At 42.3% G+C, this 24,284-nt stretch overlaps 1 protein-coding gene across 1 annotated transcript in view; it reads left to right on the plus strand.

Moving 5' to 3' along the window:
• adgrv1 (adhesion G protein-coupled receptor V1) overlaps nt 1–24,083 on the plus strand; it is a 167,874-nt gene extending 143,791 nt beyond the window's left edge. Inside the window, exons 93-95 of the mRNA XM_034092068.1 lie at nt 7,909–8,094; nt 12,918–13,095; nt 23,627–24,083. Of these exons, the coding sequence (XP_033947959.1) occupies nt 7,909–8,094; nt 12,918–13,095; nt 23,627–23,745 (483 nt within the window). The 3' untranslated portion in view covers nt 23,746–24,083. The remainder of the gene's footprint in view (nt 1–7,908; nt 8,095–12,917; nt 13,096–23,626) is intronic.
• The last annotated feature ends 201 nt before the right edge of the window (nt 24,084–24,284 follow it).

The following is a 24,284-nucleotide window of genomic DNA, read 5'->3' on the forward strand; positions in this document are numbered from 1 at the left end:
TTAGCCTCGAGGTAAACCCCAGATTAATCTCTTTTTATCATTTACCGTGATTTATGTGCTCTTAACTTTTACTAAGTGCCATGAGGCCTCCGAGTTTTCTGCCTCCAGTTCTCCAAAGTCTGCTTTCACACAAATAACATGCGGGTATACACACAATCTCACCTGAAACACCCGTCAGCTACCTTTCTACTGTGAGGAGGAAACACAACATAAAAGAGCCTCACGCCGGCCTAATAGATTGCCTCCCTTTACACAGCTTGCCCTTGGCTTCAGGCAAAACTAATACTGGCGACAAGCTAACCCTCGCAACCACGTTTTCAATCTCAGCATTCACTGGAAGAAAAAAACAACTTTGGCAATCGATTTTAAATCCTCGCTCGTACATTGCAGCGTCCAAACTCGGACTGAAAGGGGAGCCTCTAGGGTTTGGGTTTTTGGAATAATGATGGATTCATCTGAGTGGAACAGACAGGTCCCCAAAGCTAAAGTGTGTCCAAGGACATCGATTAGAAGTAAACAAACTCGTCTGACCCAGTTTTCACAAAGCACCATTTTGCCTGGAAACTCCATGGCCTAAGCATGGTTTCAATTAGACGTGTGTGTGTGTGTGTGTGTGTGTGCGTGCGTGTGTGTGTGTGTGTGTGTGGTGTGTGTGTGTGTGTGTGTGTGTGTGTGTGTGTGTGTGTGTGTGTGTGTGTGTGTGTGTGTGTGTGTGTGTGTGTGTGTGTGTGTGTGTGTGTGTTTTATGAGGAAAACCTAATTTAAATTTATGTGGCTTTGAATGAGAAAGGGAAAGCAGTAAAAGAGCCGATATGGTATGTTATTGTGGCATTTCTATTACGATTAAAGTTTAAAGGTCCCATGTCTCATTTCTACTGATCATATTTCCATTGTTGAGGTCTACTAAAATAGATTTAAATTGTGCAATTTTCCAAACTCACATTGGTTTCTCATACAGCATCTCTATAGTATGTGTATTCACCAGGTATTCACTCTCTGTCCTAAACGGCTTGCTGGAGCTCCTGCCCCCCCCCCCTCCCTGTGAGCCCAGTGTGCTCTGATTGGTCGAGACGTTGCGAGGCTCGCTGCTCAATGATCTGGCATACTGGTGTGGTTTCCGGGTCAGCGATACAGCGATACAGCGGGAAACTCATCCTGAGCACACACAAACACTCACAGCCGAAGTAAAAACAATAAGTGTGGCTTGATATTGAGTAAAAAAAAGGTTTATCAACGCTGTGAGCATGAGTCTTAGTTGAAACTTTATGCTAAAGGTCCTGGTGTGTGAGGACCTCCGCGGATTGGTCCATTTGTTTCTTCCGGGAACCGCATGACGTCACTTGGTTCCCGGAAGAAACAAATGGAAAAAGAGAAATCCCCAACGAGGCGTTCTGGGGCAGCACAGACAGGTCTTTTCTGTGTTAGAGTTGTACTCGCTACAGGGTGTACATAGAGGGTTTGTGACTCTGCAGACCGTTCACATGCAGACAAACCTTCATAACACACAAGGGGACGGGTACTAATAATAATAATTGATAACAGTTGCACGTCTCAAAGATATTAAATAAGTTAATTCATGTGGTAATGTGTTCTGGTGCCATTTACAGATGTAGCGCTTCATTTCAGACGCCTACCCGTGCGGGTCCGTGATCGGCACGGGGTGGGCCCCTGCTGAAAAGGAAAACCCCCCCGCAGGACTTGAAACGCCCCCTTGATAAATACATTTAATTATAATGAAACCAGCTGCAATGGATCATGGATCCACCAGGGGGAGCCGTGAAAAGCTGCCACACTGGAACTCATGTGAAATAAACAGCTGATCTACAGGTATCTGATATAGCGGATATTTGTTAAGATCCATATGTCACGGATAGGATCATATTCTGTGCTAAATAAGAGACATGTAATCATTTACTAAACATCACCATGTTTTTATTTAACAAAATAGTGTACAGGAAGTTCTGATTAAATAGTTATTTATAGAAGGCCTTCAAAAAACTGTTGCACAAAAAGACTTTAACCAAAAGTTGTTGCCACTGGCATAATTACTCTTAATGTAGATGTCATGGTAACAAATTATATTCTTACATATTAGACAAACACTGCAAAGCCTCCTGGAATTACATCAGACATAGGGAATTATTCAAATTCCTTTCTCTCCGCCGCACTCCCACTTGCTTGAAACGTCTCATTTGGACTCCTTTGTGTACTTTCTCGACAAAATGACATCACTATGTAACTCTTCTATTGGCTAGCGCTCCAACACATCATACGTCATAGGCTAAGGGGCGGGACATCTCTAAGCAATTGACCAATCACAACAGAGCCGGCCAGCTAACCAATCAGAGCAGACTGGGCTCTGGTTTCAGACAGAGGGTGAAAAGAGCTGCTGCAGCACAGGCAGTATGAGAAGAAAAATAAAGAGCTTTTTGAACATTAAAGCGTGGAGACAGTAGCATAAATATAGGGCCCCTTTAATGGTCAAAAAGGAGTGTGTTGAACTGTAAATAGAAGTATTATCCTGTAATATTATACAGGCTGTTTCTGGTTATTTTTCCAAAAGCTGCTCCTTTAATCATCTCATCATTTATTCAGGTCTTCCGCGCTTATATTTTCCATTTTGGTTTTTGCCTTGAGGTTGGAAGTCATTATTCTGCAGCTCTCTGTTGCAAAGTATAGAATAGCAGTTGTTTTTCTTTCCTTCATGTAGAGAATTTTCCATTAGGAGTTTTTTCCATGCTCACCTTGTTGTTATTGATGTGGTTGTGTGGCACATTTCCCACCAGCTGATTAGTGAACACCATTAAACAGCTGCAGATGTTACAGCTGTGCATAACAGTGTTTGTTTTGCAGAGGACAGATTAGGCTTTGCTTATTGAACGCTGTGTTCGTAGAAGGCAACCTGCGGTCTGGAGAAGGGTATTCGAAACTCATCATATTTAGACTTTTTTTAAACACAGACCACAGATTTTTCTTCTCATATTCCTTCCATCTTTCGTTTTCCACTCTGGATCAACATCTGTTCCACATCTTGCTGAATTAGACGACAATAATCGAATCTCAGCAGCACCACGCCTCATTCTCTCCTCCTGTGGCGCCTCCTCTGCTGGTGAACTCTCAGTCAGAGACATCCTCAACGGTGGAGCGGCACCACGCTCCATTACAATCCAATTCAACCCCGAGCCTCCTCATGCAACCTTTGAAATGGCCTGTAAATAGGGCACCGGATATCTGTGTTTTATATCGAAAATAAGACCCACATGTCCACACACATCAGCTGTGTGAAGCCTGCACATTATTAGTATTTAGGGGAAGTAGGCTTAGAGAATTATCTGCAGGCAACAGCAAACACTCATGAGTTAGACTGTGGGCTTTATTTTCTTAGAATTACATGAAGACTTTGTTCTTCTCCTTCACCCATCAAAGACAATCTGTAGCTATACGTTTCTTATTCCCTTCTTGTTGTATAATAAGGAATCAGAAATCCTTAATTGCCACAAAGCAAAAAGCAAAGGGAAAATTAGTAGACGATCATATAAAAAAAGAGGCTATGCATACGTAAATAAAATAAGAACAAAAACATCCAAGTTGCAGCAATATGAAAACACATAAATAATAGTAAGCGAAGTAGCGGCCAGTGAAAACGTGTAAAATAACTTTAAAGTAAAATCACTTTATTATAAGATAATAGTCTTTTGAACATAAATAAATATATTTTGTGATTGGTATCCTAATTTTTATGACACACAAGTGGACACATGTTGGATCATTGACTTCCTATTCCATGTTTGCCTATAAGTCATAAGTGTATTACAAAGATATAGTACATATTGATTAAATATGTGCTTTACTGTATAAAACACCTCTCTGCAAACTTCTAGCGCAATTTTAGAGATGCATGTAATAAGGCAGACATGGTCCTCTTTGAAGAAGACAAAATGTTCACTATTTTCAAAAATGCGTTATATCCAGGAAACTCATTTTGCAGAAAGATATCTTCAAACAGCCGTCCATTACCAACACTTTACATTGTAACATAATGACAATACATATGTGTGCTTCTTTGGCCACGTATTCCTCTACTTGTAGCATTGTTATTTTTCAAAAGTAGTGTTGTATTCAGAAGTGGTGCACCTCCTCCAATGTGCCTGCCCTCATACAGCATATCATTCCTCATGGTCCCTCTTTTGTACTTTGTTCAGCCTTCCCTGACCTTCCTGCTCTCCTTCTGCTCTGAGCTTTCCATCTCTACAGACGTGGCCTCTCCACTGACCAGGGAACAGTTGCATAACAGACCTGTGGTCGTAAAGCCTGTCCCTCCGGCTGCACATAATGATCTGTGCTAATCACCCACAGTCATATATGGCAACACACACACCCGCACATGAACACCCTCATACATGAACACACACCCGGCTGCCGTGTGTCTCATGTTATCACGCAAGGGGAGAACATTTGTTTCTTCTCAAACAAGTCATGAGTGCTGGTGAATTAGTTACAAGCCTAAATTAACTTTTGTTTGTTGATAATTGAGCATGTGCAAAGACGTGATGTTGTAACAAACAATGTTCTCAATTGGAATAAAAGTAAATTTTATCTGATCAAATTAAGATTGTCGATAGTCACTCTCTTCACAACACTTCGACCCCGTTTACACGGGGACGATACGGGTTGTATCCGCATATTTCCCTTGCGTATAGCCCTTTCGTTTACACGACGAGGCCGTAACAAAACGATAGAAACGGACCCCGCAAACGATAACGGGTCCCAAGGTGGGTAGATCTGCTAACGAAACGCTCTGGGGGGGGCAAACGGCTCCGTGTGTACGGCTCTATACGATCATTTTCTGATAACGATGAAATAGCCCCGTCTCCCTCTCCCCACGTCTCCCTCTCAACCACGTCTCCATCTCCCCACGTCTCCCTCTCCCCACGTCTCCATCTCCCCACGTCTCCCGCTCCCCACATCTCCCTCTCCCCCCGTCTCCCTCTCCCCACGTCTCCCTCTCCCCACGTCTCCATCTCCCCACGTCTCCCGCTCCCCACGTCTCCCTCTCCCCACGTCTCCCGCTCCCCACATCTCCCTCTCCCCACGTCTCCCTCTCCCCCCGTCTCCCTCTCCCCACGTCTCCCTCTCCCCACGTCTCCCTCTCCCCACGTCTCCTGCTGCTGCTGGGCTGTCAGACTCTTATATCATTATAGAGTCGTTATCAAAAAAAAATTAAATGCTCAATAAATAACAAAGAAGACCTTTGACTGGCACTTTTCTAATTTTGTCCGGAAGATTTAAACTTTAACGGACATGTTGACCGGCGAACATTTTTTTTAACGGAACTCTGCCGCACGGTTCCCTCGTCCCTTGGAAGAGGCGGAGAGGTGGGTGTTTTTCATCTGCTGGTGGACTAACCGGAGAGATTTACAGCAGGAGCACACGCCGTCCACCGCGGAGAATAAACAGAAGGGCAACCATGGCAACCATGCTCCGGGGTCTTCTTCGCTGCTTTTGGTGTATTTTGTGGCGGCAGCAGCGCCACTTACAGGCCTGGCATATGTACTACAGCGTTTCCAGCGGTCTCGTGTGAACGGACACATTAAATGAATCAAATGCGTGCGAACCACAGGTGTGAACGGAAGACTTTTTGAAAACGCATACTGTGCGTAAACGTTCCCGTGTACATGGGGTCTGAATCTGGCCTTCAACCCATAAACATGTCATTTCCTAATTGACATATTGTAAATGTCTTTCTCTTGTCCACACAGAGACATTTACGTTCAGCACTCACAGACTCTTTCGGTAACATCAAGCTATAAAACTCCACTAATGACCTGTGAGGTGTTTCCATGTGTTGTATTTATTCACAGCCCTTTTCTCCTTTTTTACAAGCTGGATGTTCCTGTTTTACAGACGCCCATAAACATGCACTATCCAGTCAGCGGGACCATCAGCGCTGTTTATAGTGCCTTTTCTATGTCAATATCCCACCGTGACATGAGTAGGCCTAATGATGATTACAATACACTGTTATTTGTCTTCTTGTAATTTATACAAGTCTTATTGTGTTTTAGCTTGGTTTTTTCTCTTTTTTAAATGGCTGTTTCTTTATGTTTTAAATGCATTCTTAACGATTAATGCACTTTGAATGTTCTTGTGTTTTAAAGTGCTATATAAATAAAATGACCACATCACCTATCTATCACAAACAAGGCAATCAAATAAATCAGTTCTATAGATCTAGAGCATGCTGGTCTTTTAGGATTGCTCCTCAACACATTTTATGGAGACTCAATTATGCACATTTCTTGTCACTTTAAATAAGACTGATCAAAACTCTTCGTATTTCTAAACTTCTGTGAGTGAGGGTAGGTTGTGTGTTTGTGTGCACCTGTATGCACAAACACATTCACACACTTGTGCGTTGTGCGTTCCATCTCTGTCTGTCTTCGCCGCCCGCTGATGGGTGTTGTGAGATGTGGGACGGCCCTGTGGTATTTGACACTCCGGTGTTTTGGGGTAATTCTCAGGCCGGTGCCGTGGACGTTAGAGGATTTGGTAACGATGAGGAAGTGGAGGAAGCAGAAATAGCAGAGTGCCAATGACGTCATGGCTGCAGAGATGAAGTCGTCCACTCAGTGTCCGTTCTGGGACTTGAACCGGTGACCTTCCTCTTCCCCAGCTGAGTCACAGACTGAGGGCTGCTGATGCTAATCATGTCTTCATCCTGACTCCAGAATGACTTGATTTAACGAAATGTATCATTATGTTTTGCAATTTTTAAATATACATTTTAAGGGCACCTATTATACTGTTTTTCATCAATATATTATAACTCTCAGATATATACAAAACATGTCTCTGATTGGCTGAAACACCAAACGGATCATTGCAGCATTACCCATAATCCCCTCTGTTTCAGCCCTGTCTCCAAAGTGCTGATTACTGTTACTGTTACTGTTACTTCAGATGAAAATAAGGAGCCCCTCCCCACGCCCCTCTGAGAGACATTTGGTTAGGAGGAGATTCAGGTGATAAGGTGGGGGGGGGGGTTACCTTGGTTGCTGATTGGCTAATGGTTACACACGACAACACATCGTTATGACATCATAAAGTGGCCAAAATCTGAACAGCTCATTTTCAGACAGGTTTTTATAGAAATGGATCAGGACAAAAAGAGAGGGAATCTTTTTCCCTGAAACGTTCAGAGTCTCTTTCCACAGAGGGGACACATGTTGATGTAGAAGAGACATGAAGAAGAGGGGACACATGTTGATGTAGAAGAGACATGAAGAAGAGGGGACACATGTTGATGTAGAAGAGACATGAAGAAGAGGGGACACATGTTGATGTAGAAGAGACATGAAGAAGAGGGGACACATGTTGATGTAGAAGAGACATAAAGAAGAGGGGACACATGTTGATGTAGAAGAGACATGAAGAAGAGGGGACACATGTTGATGTAGAAGAGACATGAAGAAGAGGGGACACATGTTGATGTAGAAGAGACATGAAGAAGAGGGGACACATGTTGATGTAGAAGAGACATGAAGAAGAGGGGACACATGTTGATGTAGAAGAGACATGAAGAAGAGGGGACACATGTTGATGTAGAAGAGACATGAAGAAGAGGGGACACATGTTGATGTAGAAGAGACATGAAGAAGAGGGGACACATGTTGATGTAGAAGAGACATGAAGAAGAGGGGACACATGGTGATGTAGAAGAGACAAGGGGGTTTTGCATAATAGGTGACCTTTAAAGCTTTCAGGGCTTGGATTACATTACAAACCTCCATGACGCCTCCAGAATCAGAGCCTATATGAAACAGAGATAAAGCCAGCTCTATTAAAGTCTGATTTATCCCCCCCCCCCTCTCTCTCTCTCTCTCTCTCTCTCTCTCTCTCTCTCTGCAGGGCCTGTATGTGTTCGCTGTGTTCTTCGTCATGCACAACCAGCTGTGTTGGCCGACTAAAGCCAGTTACACGGTGGAGATGAGCGGCCATGAGGGTCCCGACGCCACCTACCAGGGAGGGGGGCCGACCACTGTGGGCGGCGACATCAACAAGTCTACACAAAACCTCATCAGCGCCATGGAGGAGGTACAAACACACACACACACACACACACACACACACACACACACACACACACACACACACACACACATGAAGCTTAACTTACAGTGTTTGTCACCCAAATATTTCCCAGGTCTAACGATTTATTTTTGTTTCAGTAAAAGACATTTTTAACTATATCTTCATCTCATAACAGGACAAAATACTGTTTTTTATTACCTAGATCTTCTTCTTGTAGATTTGAATATAATGTCATCCCGTTTGTTATCGTCTTTGTTGAACATTAAGGACGCAGCACCAGTCCACTTACTTTACAGAGCACATTTTTCTATGCAATGTGGGATAGTAACTGATATTTTGGGAGCACTCACGTTTTGTTTTGTTTAATCCGCCTTAATGCCGGATGTGTGTAATCATCTAATCTTCTTCACTCAATCGGAGACACAGTGCTGCATAGATGAGTAAATTACTCTCGTGATTTATAGGATGGAAAGCACAAATATAAAAATAAGACTTTATAATTACAATCTTTAGAAAATATATTCCAGACTTACCTTGGTTTACTTTCACCCCTCCCTTTTTTTCCCATGCCCTCATTCCCATGGCTGTATTTGCCCATTCCTCGTCCTCCTTCACACATTTCTCACATCAGCTGAGCGTCACTCCACCGGAACATTCTTATTCACTAGGACACACACACACACACACACACACACACACACACACACACACACACACACACACACACACACACACACACACACACACACACACACACACACACACTATCTTTAGGCCCGTCTGCTTTAGACTGATGCTCATTATGTGTGTGTAACCAGAGGTGGAAGAATTACTTAGACCCGTTATTTAAGTAGAATTACGAAGAGTCTTAAATTACTCCAATACTGAATGTAAAATGTTTCTTAGGTATGAGTACAACAGTATAATCAGCTAGATTTTGTAACTTTTATCCATGTATTTTTCCTTTTAATCTTTATTTTATTAGCTTTTCTTTTTTAATGGTTAATGTCTTTCGTTTTTTGTAAAGCATTTTGAATTGCCTTGTGTTGAAAAGTGCTATATAAATAAACTTGCCTCGCCTCGCCTCGCCTCGCCTCGCCTTGCCTAAATGGTTGGAAATGCAACTGTCAAAAGTGAAAGTACTCATTATGCAGAAGGACTATTTTCTTATCACAGTATTATAAAATATTACTTTTTTGTTGTATTTTGTCCATTTTGAGCCAATTTGAATGTTTTTTTTACATTTCTCGGTAGATTATTGCTAGAAAAACAGCAAAATATCGTATATAAGCATATTACGTGTTTTAACATGCAAAAAGTAGCTAGCAACTATGAGTTTTAAAGAAGTATAGTGAAGTAAAAAGTACTATAATTGCCTCTAAAATACAGTAACATGAAATGGTGAAACTAAGTGTGTGACTAAGTATCTCACAAAAGTACTGAAGACTTAGTAAATGTACTTAGTTAAACTCCATGTGTATACCTCCCACCTTCAACCACATCAACCCCTTCTGTCAGAGCAGAACAGCACATACTAAAAACATGCTACCCACTCCCGTGCTGTACTTCCTGTGTCCTAAGCCAGTTTATCCCTGGAGACTTCCCTATAAGGAGTGAGCTGGTGACGGGAAGAAGGAGAGAAATGGGGCAGGTTTAACTTTGTTTCTCCTGGGAACTACCCCCTTCCCTCGCTCTGTTTGGATCCCTCTTCACACACAGGAATCCACTAATCTTGTTTTATTCATGAGAGCACACTTACCTCTGAGATTTGACTGTGAGAAAAAGAATTGAGCAGATAGAGAACGCTAAGTGTAAGGGTTAGTTGTGTCAGGTGTGTAATGCCACTACATTAACTCAAGTACTGTTCTTAGGTATGGTGTTGACAAGAAGAATCGGCTTAACGATGACAAAATCCAACATTCAAATGTTAGGACTTGTATTTGTTGGTGATAAAAACTGAGAAATGGAAAATTAATATTCTAAAATACTGTGAAAATAGACATTATGTATAAATACTTTGGATACTTTAAGTACATTTAGATGATAAAAGAAAGTTTTCTTTATATTATACTGAAATGGGCCATTGTGCAGCATGAGTACTTTTTGTACATTTTGATGTTAATATGTTTGTACTTTTACTTCTAATGGAGGCATTTATGACTATAGTATTTCTACTTTTACTCAAGTAGAGGATCTGATGAGAACAGGTTGTTGGGAGAGGATCGTTTTTGGAGTTGAATTTGTTATTGAAAGCTTTGAGTCGTCCGCTCACTGCCTCCCCTCAGAGTGGATACGGCAGATCTGAGGTGCCTGGTGGCGCTCAGGTCAGCTCACCGGGACGCTATGTACCCGATACAGACCAGCACCTCACAAGCTTGTACAACACACACACACACACACACACACACACACACACACACACACACACACACACACACACACACACACACACACACACACACACACACACACACACACACACACACACACACTTATGCATTAACATGGACAGCTGAGGCATTCATTATAAATGAACCCAGTGGAAAACAAGATGGATTCATCTAGTTGTTGTTGTTGTTGTTGTTGTTGTTGTTGATACACACTTCATGTGATAAAAATCCCTTTTGTCAGGTTCCTCTTTTGATGTCACTCTCTGCCATTCACTTTTACACATCCCATTACCTTGATGTAGTGACTTTAAAGAAGGATCCACTTTATTGACTCAAGGACACCTCTCGACCTTCCAGTCCACACTATACTCTTGACCTTTGGTGACTTGAACCGGCGACCATTCTGTTCCCAAGCCAAGCCCCTACAGACTTAGCTGCACTTCAATAAAGTATGCATGCTTTCTGGGAGCAATGTGGGGTGAAGCATCCTGCCCACGGACACTCTGACATGTTGACTGCAGGGGTCGGATCATACCGCTGACCCTCTGAGGCGCTTTGTGGGCGCGTGAATAAAGCATCCCTTCCCTCCGCTTCTGTTGGCCTCTAAAGAACAGGCAGTGATCTATCTCAGGCGTCTGACAGCATCTTCTCGTCATGTGTGTGAGTCGGTGTGAAACCCTAAACCCTCTGGCCTCGCTCTCACCCCATGAACCTGCAGCGACCCCGTGCTCTGGCCTTAACCCTTGAAAACATGAACTCTGCATCACCCTGACTCATCACAGACCCGATCACACGGCTGACAGTCCCAGCAAGCCTCTGAATTAAGTGTGTGTGTGTGTGTGTGTGCGCGTGCGTGCGTGCGTGCGCGCGCATCACTGGTGAGATTGGTCGACCTGATTGTGCCCTGCGTTCACCTGAAGTTCATGTTTTCGGGTTGGAACTAATCTTTTTTAATTGCTCATGAACACAGGCTTTATTGTGTACACACTCTCTCCATATTAATATGTGTTATTTATGATAACCAGAATCAGTATCAGAAACACTTTATTTATCCTGGGGGAAATCAAAAAAATTAAATATGTATTAACATAAGAATTAGAATGTGCAATAATTATATAAAATAAAATAAGATGTCATATAAATATACTAATTAAGATCAAAGAAAATGTCCAATAAAAGATCAAATAAAATCTGAAGAATAGAAATATTATAATAAAAAATAATGTTGAATACTGTGAACTTGTGCTTTACATTTTTTAATGTTCTATTCATATTATTTAGCTGCTTTTAAGAAAAAATATCACATTTCAAACAAAGGTTAAAATATCAGGAACTTTCAGTTGTTTTTATTAAAGGCCCTGTCACACTGTCCCGAAGTTGACACCCGATGGACACACGAATATGGAATTGTGAATTTCGCACGAAGATGGCCCCGAACCACACACGAAGGCAACATTTACATTACATTTAAGAAATACAACTGCAATGAAAGTACCAAAAACAATTATGTTACAGTACTATGATACTGTACTGACATCTTCAGACTTTGTTCTTTACTTTCTCCGTCTTTATATGTAGAAAATATTACGTTTTCTCCGTAATGTTGTTTCCATAACAACAACAATTTCCTGTCAACTGTGCTTCAAAATAATATATTATATCCTTTTTAGTTTCACAGAACACAAATTGGGTTATTTACATAATATGTTTACATGATTTTGTTGTGCAATAAAACAACACGATAAAGGAAATGTTCAAATTCGGCTGTGATCGTAGCAACATCGGGCCATTCGTGAGGGCATCTAAGCCTTCGTATGACCGCTGGCGGAGTTTCTCAGGCTCCGGCAGCAACTTCGTGAGCGGAGGCAAAATCTTTGGCATGCCAAAAAATAGCCGAAGGACCTTGCGAAGGTTCATTTTCGTGTTGAATTCGTGTGTCAATGTTGCCCTTCGTAAGGCCATCGTGAGGGCATCTTGTTATCCTCGGTGCCATCGGGCATTCGCCCCGATCAGAGTGAGGGTGAATGCACCGATGATAACACGAAGATGACACGATTTGACAAGATGCCCTCACGAGTGCCTTACGAAGTTGCCGCTCACGAAGTTGCTGCCGGAGCCTGAGAAACTCCACCGGCGGTCATACGATGGCTTAGATGCCCTCACGAATGGCCCGATGTTGCTACGATCACAGCCGAATTTGAACATTTCCTTTATCGTGTGTCCATCGGGTGTCAATTTCGGGACAGTGTGACAGGGGCTTTAGTGTCATTAAGCAGGAATTGAAATGCATGTATCCAAACACATACCCCATGAAGTTGCAATGCATCCGATTCAACCTTACACGTAAAGGGTTCAGTCAAAGTTCTCTCTGAATATTCACAAACCTCAAATGTATATTGTGTTTTGCCCGTGTGTAAATGTGTGTCTGTGTGTCAGGTGTCGGCAGACTGGGAGCGCTCGTCGCTGCGCCCCGGCAGTCAGCCCAGCAGCGTGTTCAAACCCAGCCCTGTGATGGGAACATACAGCACGGAGGGAGGCTTCATCAACTCCAACCTGGTCACAGAGGACGAGGAGTCACAGGAGTTTGATGACCTTATATTTGCCTTAAAAACCGGTGAGGATCCCACTAACGCACCGCTGTACTGAACCCTCGCACCGTTTCTATGACACTACATCAGGGGTGTCAAACTCAAGGCCCGGGGGCCACATTCGGCCCGCGACTTCATTTTATGTGGCCCCACAAGAGCTTACAAAGAATATAATGTTTATTATACGGTTACATGCTACAGAAGCACGTTGCCCATAAACTACATGTCCCACAATGCATCTCAAATATGACTTTTCTCAGAATTTGCCTTTTTTTCTCAGAATTTGCCTTTTTTTCTTCAAAATATGCACTTTTTCATAGAATTCTTTTTTCTCAGAATTAGATTTTTATTTCAAAATGTCACTTCTATTTATTTTTTCTCCAGAATTTGGTTTTTCTTTTTAAATCATTTTGGGACATACGCACTGAAAAGACTTGCAATTATTTGCCCTAGACTTCTGCTTTCAGACGTAGTTAATTATGAAGTTATTACCCTATCCGATGATAATCCAATGCAGAGGCAATGATGTAATATTATACATTATTTTATATATATGATATATTTATATATGTATTTTTATATAGTCTTAAAGTTACAACCGGCCCTTTGAGTGCAACCATAATGCTGATGTGGCCCGCGATGAAATTGAGTTTGACACCCCTGCACTACATCATTATGTGTTTGACAAAAGTGTTTCAAAAAGTGAATTACTCTACCGGCAAACAACTCAACATCTCTTAATTCTATTACATTTTCTGTATCTTATAAGCATTTTCATTTTATCATTGAAACCCTAACGCAGCCATTATATGAGGGTGGGACAAGCCCCCCCCCCCCACCTTTTAAAATGATTAGTTTAGACCCCCCCACTTTTACCATGTGGAAATCATCGGTCTCTCCCATAGACTGGTCTCTCCACTCGCCGCTCTTTGTAGAGCGCCGTGTCAGCGCTTCATTATCAAATCCATTCCACTTGCTTATTGAGAGAATGCCCAAATCAATGAAACTCCGTGCCATGTTTTCACTGCTACTTTGTACCAAGGCAGATCCTCAGAGCCGCACACACGCTGCATGTTTTGTGTAGCTGTGTCTTTAGTTGTAAGCCCAGTGGAGATCTGTTCATCTGTCAATAAAGCCATCGAAAATAATAGGATACAGCATTCAAAGTTATTCTGGGTCTCACGTGTGGCACGACGAGCGCATTCTGTGTGAGCGAGCGAGAGAGTGAACGAGAGAGCGCTAACGTACATGGATAGTTGTCTCTACAACAAGGAGGAGGAGAGCTCTCTCCTGTCAGACACATCTTATAACGTCAGCCCAGGGAGGTAAAGGACTTATCTCACGTAAACAAGTATTTCCAAGGCACACCTTTTATATGATCATTATACAAAACAAGAGAATAAAATGGTATATGAAATAATTCCAACTCATACTATAGGACAGTAAAACTAAAATACAGGTTAAAAGGGGAGTGATTTGTAAAATATCCATAAAGAAAAAGTAAGTCTGTTTTAAACCGTTCTGTTTCACATGGGTGGTGTCGAGAGATGGATCCATAGATGTAGTCCCTAACTTTGCAAAGTGCACCAGATAGATGCATTTAACTTCAACACTTAAATAGAAATTGCCCCACCCACATTGAGGATGCTTCCTACGCCCATGCTTGGAACTGAATCCAGCTATTATCTCTCCTATAAATGTAGTATTATATATTTATTTATTTAATCAACATGAACAATTAAATCCATCATGTAGATTTAGCCATAGAGACTCGTTTTCTTCTGCAGGTACATCACATGATACTTGGTAGACGCTTTTATCCAAAGCGACTAACAGACTCAAAGTGTTTTGCACAGGGACACAACGACATGCTGACTGCAGTGGGGTTTGAACCTGTGCCCCCCTGATCCGAGCACCAATGCACTAACCCACTGCGCCACACGCCTCCCATAGACACAGAGAGAAACACATGAGCACAATGATGACACGTAAACAAAATGGCACCACATAGTCCAGCACACATGCCCAGTCAAAGCACAATAAAACCAACCCAGGACAGACACAAAAGCATAGATAAAAGCTAATAGGCATAGTAGAGTAACCCCTACTTCAGCTTAGGACTGTACGTTTATTTGTCTTGTAAACAATTGCTGAGATGCCGACACTGATACTATATCACATTTACATAACAGCTGTAGATATCAACAATGGTGTCCCGCCTTACGAAACAGTTTTAAATGCAACACAAGACAATTATAAGAGGCTACCATGGAGACATAGCGTCAACAGACTTCATGAGTTTAGTGTGGACCTCCTCAGGACAGGCCGTATCAGAAGCCTTTCCAGCTCATTACACTGCAGTAAAAAGGACACTATTATGTAGAGTTCCCTCTTGCTCATCAATTGTGTTATAATTAAATGTGTATGGATTTGTAACTACTTCCCCTCCAGTGGTCTTATTCATTTCCTCAAGATTAATGCAACATTACTTTAGTCAAACTGTTACTGTAGGCATAGACACACATCCTGCGAGCACTTATGTCCAGTTCTGTTCCATGAAACTTAAACATAAAGGCGCTGTGTCCTGAGGTAAAGGTCCCCACGATTTAAAACAGTGTGTCGGCCAGACTACTATATCAAACGTGTAAGGGAAAATACAGCGAGCTTTCAAAATGAAGCCTCTTTAAGTCGGGGGAGAGAAAGAGAGAGATGACAAAACGTGTGTGTGTGTGTGTGTGTGTGTGTGTGTGTGTGTGTGTGTGTGTGTGTGTGTGTGTGTGTGTGTGTGTGTGTGTGTGTGTGTGTGTGTGTGTGTGTGTGTGTGTGTGTGTGTGTGTGTGTGTGTGTGTGTGTGTGTGTGTGTGTGTGTGTGTGTGTGTGTGTGTGTGTTTTATTATTTCAAAGCCAGCATACAACCCCTATCTATAACCAGGGTTGGGTTGTAACGGAATGTAATCAGAATACAAAAATCAAGTAACTGTATTCAGCTCGCGTTACATTTGAAAAACGAGTAATCTGATTACAGTTACTTTCGTAAACCTGAAGTGAATACATTCTGGATTACTTATTGGAATTATTGGTGGAAATATTTCCTCACAACATTTAATATTCATTACCAAAGGTACAGCCGAATCATCACAGCGCACAAAAACTATTACCGCCGCAGATGGACCAAAAAAGGGAGCGTTTGAAAAAAAGGGGCGGGTCCGCTCGCTCAGTGAAACAATAACAACGAAACATGGAGGAACAAAAGTCTGCGTTTAAGTTGTGTGCGTGTAGAGGTATGTGTGGTTAAACACATCAGCCTGCGGTCGCTCTTTAGCCTTATGATTCTGAAGGTACACACAGCGAAGGCGGTGCGTGACAGGCGGTGCGTGACAGGCGGTGCGTGACAGGCGGTGCGTGAAAGGCACTGCACGCTCGTCTTCTGAGTTAACCCTCCCGCTGCCTCCTGGCGCTGCAGAGATGTCATGAAGTGAAGGAGGTGTTCCTTCTATAAACAGCTGTGGGCAGCAGATACTGTGAGAGTCACGGACATGAATTCATAGATCAAGGCAGACTGGTGCACACACTCCTGTTTTGCCGATCCGGTGCTTAAACAAATATAGCTCTACACCCCTGGCCGACATGTCCTTAAAATGAAGTCTGAGTTCAACATTTTAATTCATGTCCTGCCACCACTGGCAGGACAGAAGGCGACACGCCCGTTCTAAGCCCTGTCCCTCACTCCTCACATCCCAAGCTGCATCCCCAACACGTGTATTATGTTGTTACATCGTTTCAGATGTGATGTTTCAGTTGTGCTCTTGATACGCCATTAAAACAGTAAAAACACGTTCAGTTTCCTTTTGCTTTGTGTGTCTCCTGTTCACCAAAACATAGCCATCTGTGAAGGAAAAACAAAGTAATCCAAAAGTAATCTAAAAGTAATCTGATTACGTAACTAACTGTAACTGTATTCGGATTACTTTCAGAGCCATGTAATCAGTAATCAGTAACTGATTACATTTACAAAGTAACCCTCCCAACCCTGTCTATAACATATTTTAACATCAGCCCTGCTTAGTTATTCCCAAGCTTACCCCTAAATCTCTCTGCTGCCATGGAAACCATTCTTCCTCGGTTGCCATCAATGTTTAATGAGCTGAAGGTCCAAACTGCTCACTGATATATCCCCAACACACACACACACGCACACACACACCACGCACACGCACACACACACACACACACACACACACACACACACACACACGCACAGTCCTCTCCTCACTTTGAAATCACAGAGTAATAGCTTCACAGTGTCCGAATGAGAATCCGCTGGACGACGGCCTCGGTACCGCGGGACACTTTTCTGCTTCTCATGTGAGACATAACCTCGAGGAGAAGCACTCGTTCTCACACACCTGAAAAGTAACCAAAAGGAGAAAGATGGTGGTGCAGTGAGGTGCATCTCATTTGAGAAACAGCTGAAGCCTCGATTTAAGGTCCTACGTCTTCTTAACTTTGGAGCTGTGCCAACAGAGCGAAGTGGGAGCCTTTTATTCTTGCTAATTATGCGCATATGATTTTTCTTCAACAGGTAAAAAGACGGGTTTTTTCAGTTATGCCGGTGAATATGTCATTTGCTGACATGAAATCACTGCTCAGCTTAAGGGCCACTTTGAAACATAAAGATATTCAAAGATATTCATTGGGGGGTTTTCTTTGGGGTTTAGGTGAACATGTACTTAAGTCCCGTGATGCCTTAAAGATACCAGATGCTTAAAGTATAACTCAAATATTTCAATTGTCTGAAGACTTACATCGAAGAGCAACAAACAACATGGCTATCAAAAGACATGGATGCATTTTAGGCTGCGACCAGCTGCTCTGTCGCGGTCAACACAACATGTGGCATGTAGTGTTTAGGTTGCTGTGTGTGTGTGTGTGTGCATGGATACAGGCGTGTGGTTGTAGCTCTTCCAAATTGGTTTACGAATGCAAATTGTTGTCTGGTCCCGTTATTTGATTGCTATATATTGCTTTTCTATTGTTGGTCCCTGCTACTCACAACCAATCGTGAGTGTTCCTTCTGTTGGACAGCTTCAAATGTAAAACTGTCTTTCAACTAAGCTTTAAGCACCGGTCCGTTTCCGTCCTGCATCATGGAAAAAGCAATAGTCTGGTTCTCCATAGCGATCTCTCTGGGGAAGATAAGTAGATGTATAGTTAAAAAAAACATACCGACCTGATAAGACCGTAAATGTAATGGAAGTGTGTCAGGCCACATTAAACTCGGGAGCCAAGAAATACACTTTGAAGGCACATATATTATCTAATAGACATTATTGAGCACTGAGAGGCTTCTGATGGCAGTCCCGAGGAAAACCACATCAAACTTCACTTTTCTAAAGCCTCGCAGACTCTCTTCGTGTAACCTCGGTGTATTGTCGGCCTGCATGCAGCAGCTCTTGAGACCTGCTAGTGTGCATCCCAGCAAAACAAAACGTGTAACCATGGAGATAGCCATATTCAAAGTCCCCTCTGGCAGGTGTGAGTTCAAGGGACCTGCGGGTGTTAATGAATGTGGATTAGGCTAGTGTTACACTTTGTAAAAAAATAATAACCTGTAACCCTTGTATTAATTGTGTGGTGTGTGTGTGTGTGTGTGTGTGTGCGTGCGTGCGTGCGTGCGGGCGGACGTGCGTGCGGGCGTGCGTCATCTCAAGTAAACGGACAGTTGTTGTGTGTTTCTGAGCTGCTCCATCCGACCCCTCTGGCCTGAGCGGTCGGGTGTAAAACCTTAAATAGCTTCTGGGCTGCAGAAAAACAAGCCGGAGAATGTACTGGTCCCCTCGTCTGCAGACTCAGCAGCATGTTTTATTATTCAGAGTAGCAAGAGGGCAAGCTAGCAAGATGTAATCAAGTCAATTGCCTCCAGAACATATTTGATCTTTTCAGTTTGGAAACCACATTTTTGTGAAATACAATCATCAGAGTTATAATCCTCTGTTTTGCAGTTGACTTTTCGACTTGTTGCGCCGCCAGTCACAAGGACATTCCTCCATTTCTCACTTCCCTGGTGACCTCTGACCTTCTCCTTGTGCGTGTGCGTGACACTGAACTTGTGGCCTGGTCTAATCTCAACCAGTCAGTCAGCATTGAAGATAATTCTCTCATCAGACTTATATAATGGTCCACCTCCTAACGAGGGTCAGTAGGTAGTGTTGTAATGAGGGTCTTCATACTGGTGTTCAAGCAGACTAAAGACCGAGACAGGTACTCAGTGTCTGCCATTAGGCGCTTTCACACCGGAGTACTTTTCCCAAGAACTAGGCCGATAGTTCTTGGGATTTTGCTTTCACACCAAAAACATCTGGAACTAGAACCTAGTTTGCGCTAACCTTTCCCCCCCAGATAGTTCCTGCTGAAAGGTATACTTTCCTGGGGAGGAAATGGTTCCTGGGTGTGTCGGCCACGCTAAGAATTTCTGATTGGCTGGGCGAATTGCAAATAACGCCCTTGATTTGCTTGCATTAGCATTATTAGCATTAGCCCAGTGCACCAATGGAGAGAGACTAACTTATGGCAACACAAAAGAAAACATGTGAGCGGTGGAGTGATGAGGAGGTGTTTTAATCTGGCGATTTACTCGGAAGGCGCGACCCAGCAGCTTCTACTGAATCCAGTTCCCAACTCCGGGGGACTTCGGGCGGCAGTATACGCCGTGAGGTTGTTTGCGGCCTGCCAGTAAACCCAAAGCAGAAGAAGAAGAAGTGACGTCAGCTGCTTAATCCTCCCTCAAGGACTTTTCCGGTGTGAACGCGATCTGCTAGGACAGTTCCAGGGACTAAAGAGTTCGGGGGGACTAAGTACCGGGGACTAAGTACCGCAAAGTACTTGGCGTGAAAGCGGCTATTGGGTTCTTTTAAAGAGCCTGTGACACCATCCCAACAACTGTTGTGCAATGAAATATTGGGCTACTAGTAATCTCGAACCGTCAGTTTAAAAAAGAAAAAGCGATACCGTTTCGTTAAATATCAATAATTTCGAACATCGCGGGGAAATTCCTTCACTCATTTTGAAGTTTTGGGGGAAGCCGGAAGTGACGTCAATGCGGGAACGCTTCGAGAGCCAAACACGGACAAAGTGTGTTGTGTCATGCGTAGAAATGGTGAATTACTGAGATTAGGCACGTTAATAACGTTTTAATGAAGTTGACTACAGTATATTCATATGTGTCAGTGCTTTCATGTCAATTCGGCGACATAAACATAAATGATGGTGGTGAAGATGATGATTACATGAGGATTAAAAATCGGGAGTGAGAGCTGCTGAATTTCCTCCCGTCGGATGTGATATAAAAACAAATCGATTATTTTTGTGGTTATAAACTCAAGTGGATGAAACTACATTTATTAGTGCTTTCATGTCAATTCGGCGAACATATGATACATGAAATGATGAGTGAGGATGATGATTAAAAATCGTTTGTTTGAGCCGGTCTGCATTTCCTGATGAGAAAACAAACCGATGCTTTTTGTAGTTGTAGTAGGCACCAACAACATGGATTAAACGTGTGTTTTTTTTACCACAATGTTGGGGAAATTAATGGATAAAATGCACGGATTATTATTATTATTCCCACTCCGATCGGGACACTAGGTCCACCGTTTCCCCGCAGCGAGGCTCCCCCCGTTGACAGTTTACGTGGGCTGGGTGCAGTGGCGGACTGGCCATCGGGACGAATCCCGATGGGCCGGTACCGAAGTGGGCCGGTCGGATAAGTAACCAGCACATCCCCCATAGGCGGCGCGTGAGGCTCAGGTTTGAGAAGGCTAAATAACTTATTTTACCTGACGCTGCCCGCCTCCGGCGTCTATAGAACAGAGATCAACTCAGTGTGCGGAGTTTAAATCTCTCAAGTCATATTACAGGATAAAGGAAATACAGTTTAAACTGCCGTATGCAGAGAAGACGCCGACGTGTCGCACTTATCATTCATATTACATCATCAATCAGATCATCGATCATATAATATCATAATATATCATATATTTCCTGATCTGAGTCAGCTTCTCCAGCCTCATCTGGCCGTGCAACACTCACAGTGTCACAGACTGGATGCAGAAGTATTATTTAACACATTATGTTGACGAAACACTTGAGACAAATGTAATTAAAGTCAGATCCACTCGTGTCTTAGACGTGAACGCGCTCTCAGCAGGAGAGAGAAACCCTGGCTTGATTTACCGAGTTGATAACCAGCGTCGTAGGACTGCTTAGCGAGATCTCGTTTGTTAGTTTGTTGTTAGTTTGTTTGTTACTCAAACATATCCAGGGTCTGTTGAACTGGCTTCGTAGTACAGGGCACAGGTGGCGAGCAGCGCTAATGTCAAAGACACAGACATTATACATTATATTTGTATTTTACATCCCCCGCTCCCCCCGTTGACAATTTACTAGCGGTACCGAAGTGGGCCGGTCGAGAGTCCCGGGATGATTTTTAGTCCCAGTCCCACTGGCTACATGACCATATGATCGCCCATATTGACGCACCTCATTCCTAAACTTCTAACAGATACAACATAAACCGATCCTTCAGCCTCATATGAGCTCTCAGACACGTTCAACATTAACCTGTCGCTGTCTGAGCTTGCTGCTGTGTGCGCCGTCGTACGTTTACATCTGACTGTATATATATAAAGGTTTACATGCAGATGCTGGGATCCTGGACGGTGCAGCTGGAGCGCTGTGCCCGCAATGACGTCACCCATCATTTGGCGGGACTTGAAGAATCCGCGAGAAGATCCAGAAAATTGTCAACATTGAAGGCAGATTAATGGTTATCAAAGTACAAATATCCAAAATCAGTTCAGTAACGGTTTTCAAGGGGACAATATGTACTCAAATTGATGGGTTTGGATGATCGGGGAAAACCGTGTCACAGGCTCTTTAAATCAAGGTTAAAAACCTTTCTTTTTAATGCAGCCTATCCTGAGATCCTTTAACGTGCCTTATCATTCCACTTTTAGCTGCAGCCAGTATTTTATCGCTTTTATGAATTGTCTTCTTTTTGTTCTTATTATTTGTTAAGCACTTTGAATGGCCTGTGTATTCAAATGTTCTATGCAAGTAAGCTAACCTTGACATTAATACATATTGTAACATCGAAACTTAACCACTAGACAAGTGGATAATATAAACAAACTATCGATAAATAAGAAAATACTATTGATACCTGAGAAATCAAAACCATCAAACCACGGTTGCTTTGTCTAAGTTTCTTATAAAATAATATATTAAAAAATGTGTACGTGAATCCAGAATCCTAACAAAATATCATAGTGGCTTTGAGTAGTCTGATCATGCACAAACACAAACACACAAAAGCGTATCTCTTGTTTGTGTAATTCCCCTTCAATATATATAATTAATTGAATCCAAATGATATGGATATTCTGAAGACTGATATAAAAACAGCATTGAACACATAAAATAACCCTCTTGTTGAACACCCACAGAACACAGTCCACATACCCTGTAATTAAAATATATAAACATATGGAAATGTGTCTGCCATTAGATTAACTCATAACAAGCTTGTTTTTCTGCTACATAATACCCAACTGCCATAATAGGACAACATATCATTGGCACGGCTAACGTTAGTGTTGCACTGAAATAATGAAACAAGGTGCTGCACAGGGCTGCACAATTCATTGATATCCAATCCTAATATGGACTCGTGCAATATCCAAATCGCAGGAAGTGCAACATTTGGTTGAGGCAGAACAGGTGAAAATATCTGAATGAATTATTTTGGGTCTGCAGAAAAGTCCCAGCCTACAAACATCACTCTACAGACTCTATAAAAAATCCTTGTTAGGTAAAAGTCCTCTTTTAAAAATCGCACCAATAGCATTTTGTTATATTTTTCAATAATGATGTGAAGTCCCTCTAATATTGTGTACATTGCAATATCAGTCACAACAATCACAATTGAGCTATTTTTTTCAAAATGTGCAGCCCTGGTATTGCACTAGAGCAGGGGTGTCAAACTCAAGGCCCGGGGGCCAAATCCGGCCCGCGACTTCATTTTATGTGGCCCCGCAAGAGCTTGCAAAGAATATAATACGTTTATTATACGGTTACATGCCGATTTACAGAAGCAGGTTGCCCATAAACTACATGTCCCACAATGCATCTCGTTTTGTGACATGCGCACTGAAGAGACTTGCAATTATTTGCCCTGGACTTCTGCTTTCAGACGTAGTTATTTCCTATGTTCCTATCCGATAATAATCCAATTCAGAGGCAATAATGTAATATAATACATTCTTTTATATATTATATATTTATATAGTTACAACCGGCCCTTTGAGTGCAACCTTTATGCGAATGTGGCCCATGATGAAATTGAGTTTGACACCGCTGCTCTAGAGGGTTAAGGGATATGCAATATATGCAACCCTAAAACAAATACATGTACATGTTGCACAATGAAAGTGACTACAAAGAAAATAACCGTGTGTTTCAATGGAAGTGTAATATGACTTTTTTGCTCCGTTTCAGGGACCGGCCTTAATGTGAGCGACAACGACTCGATCCCTGGGAGTCACGACGGAGGAAGCATGTCCAACTCTCAGATAGTGGAGCTGAGACGAATCCCCATCGCAGACACACACCTCTAACCCGCCCACCTCACACACACACCCCGTGTCTTCATACGAGAGAAATTACAACACAGTATTTTTATATTTTAAAATGCTTTTGCACTAAAACTTGAATAGAACATGTTTCATATAGACGTTTGATACTGTATGTGATTTTTACTGTACATCTGTTTTTTATATATATATGAACCTATACATGAACTAAATTAATTTCTTTCTGAATGTATATTTGGATTTTTTGTTTCTTTTCTGCCGAGACATAGCAAATGAGATATAGCCAGATGTGGAACCGCAGCTGCTGAGGAGGGAACTGTGTAACATTGTTAATAAATGATTTACCATATCTTTTACATTGTGGCTGCGCTGATTCCGTGTTTGTTCATTTAAAATCTAAAAGCTTCATTGTAATATGCACAATATCCACGGCATGGTTCAGCGTCAGGTTATTTCTTTGTACCCGTAGTGGGTTTGCTGTTAAAAGACAAGGGATCCATGATGACACAGACCCCATGCTGATTCACATTTTAAAAAACACTAACATGAAACAATCAATAAAT

Source organism: Pseudochaenichthys georgianus, chromosome 9 (genome assembly GCF_902827115.2).
Source record: "Pseudochaenichthys georgianus chromosome 9, fPseGeo1.2, whole genome shotgun sequence".
NCBI lineage: Eukaryota > Metazoa > Chordata > Actinopteri > Perciformes > Channichthyidae > Pseudochaenichthys > Pseudochaenichthys georgianus.